This window comes from Mandrillus leucophaeus, unplaced genomic scaffold, assembly GCF_000951045.1.
Source record: "Mandrillus leucophaeus isolate KB7577 unplaced genomic scaffold, Mleu.le_1.0 Scaffold87, whole genome shotgun sequence".
NCBI lineage: Eukaryota > Metazoa > Chordata > Mammalia > Primates > Cercopithecidae > Mandrillus > Mandrillus leucophaeus.
The window spans coordinates 4112872-4114314 of record NW_012109474.1 but is presented as its reverse complement, the minus strand read 5'-3'; the positions used below and the strand labels follow the sequence as shown (position 1 = coordinate 4114314).

The window sequence follows — 1443 nt, the reverse complement described above, 5'->3', positions numbered from 1 at the left end:
GTTCTTTCTTTCTTTCTTTTTAAAAAACTTTTTATTTTTATTTATTTATTTTTTTGAGATGGAGTTTTACTCTTGTGGCCCAGGCTGGAGTGCTGGAGTGCAATGGCACGATCTTGGCTCACTGCAACCTCCTTCTCCTAGGTTCAAGTGATTCTCTGGCCTCAGCCTCCAGAGTAGCTGGGATTACAGGTACCCAGCACCATACCTGGCTAACTTTTTTTGTATTTTTAGTAGAGATGGGGTTTCACCATGTTGGCTAGGCTGGTCTCAAACTCCTGACCTCAGATGACTCGGTCTCCCAAAGTGCTGGGATTACAGGTGTGAGCCACTGCACCCAGCCTACAGTGTTATTTCTAACAATAAAAAGCTAAAAACTTAAATGTCCAAAAACAGAGAAATGATGAAACACATTTTGATATAAAGAGAACACCATGCAGCATTAATGATCACATACATGAGAATTATTATTAACTTACGTGGAAAAGGCTTACAATATATTAAGTGGAAAAAGTGCAGTAAGAAACCAATTATAAGAATGGGCACAGGCCACTCTGGGAGGCCAAGGCAGGAGGATCACTTCAGGCCAAGAGGTTAGAGACCAGCCTGGGCAACACAGGGAGACGTCATCTCTATTCTTTAAAATAATGCTTTAAAAAGGCACAAGTGACTACATGCATGTGTATATGCATGTATGTGTTTGCAAAGAAAAAAGTCTAGAAGGCAACAAGCCCAAAATAATCATGTGTGTTATATTCTGGTAGTAAGACTACGGGCCTAAAATTTCTTCTTTGCAGCCTTCTAAATGTTTCAGATTTATCTCTAGTAAACCTGTATTTCTTGTATAAGAAAATGTCATTAAAATTAATGTGAAGAAGTTTAAGTTATTACTTACTTTAATAGCAATGTTAATAGAAACTTCCTGAATATTAGCAAGTGGTGGGTAAAGTCTCCCTTGGGCTAGCTCTTCATCTGTCAATTGGCTTGTCAGTGCCTGAAGAGAAAAACAGCATTTTGCTCTTTGTTTAAATAACAGAATAAGGACCCAGGAAAATGGAAAAAGCATTGGGGAAACAGAGAGTAATACAGGTAATATAATTCCCGTTATTTCTTGAAGGAATACACTTAAACCACTGCAGAAATTAAAACTGTTATCATTAAACAATAAATAACCAGATTTAAAGACTTATTGATTATATTCTACTTTATATTATACATGTAGAGCGTGGCTTAATTGCAGTGGCTACTTTGAAAACAGACATTAATTGTATTAATGCGAGTTCTTCAGAAATACTTCAAAGTCTGGAGCTCCCATAGGCCAGCACTCCAAATAATACCAGTACTTGTCCATTAAAAGCATGCAATGAGTTATCTATGCTGTCAAAATATATCCAGATATATATAAAGCAAGTATAGTCTAAATGTTCTTAAAATGAGAGGATTCAG

At 36.7% G+C, this 1443-nt stretch overlaps 1 protein-coding gene across 2 annotated transcripts in view; it reads right to left on the bottom strand.

Annotated features, from left to right (window-relative positions):
• The window catches only part of ME2 (malic enzyme 2, NAD(+)-dependent, mitochondrial), a 56527-nt gene that overhangs the window by 10639 nt on the left and 44445 nt on the right, over positions 1-1443 (bottom strand). The window contains exon 13 of one of the 2 annotated variants that reach the window (XM_011969048.1): positions 893-991. The exons of the other annotated variant lie outside the window; for it this stretch is intronic. Within the exon in view, the coding sequence (XP_011824438.1) occupies positions 966-991 (26 nt within the window). The 3' untranslated portion in view covers positions 893-965. The remainder of the gene's footprint in view (positions 1-892; positions 992-1443) is intronic. 2 annotated transcript variants of the gene reach the window in all.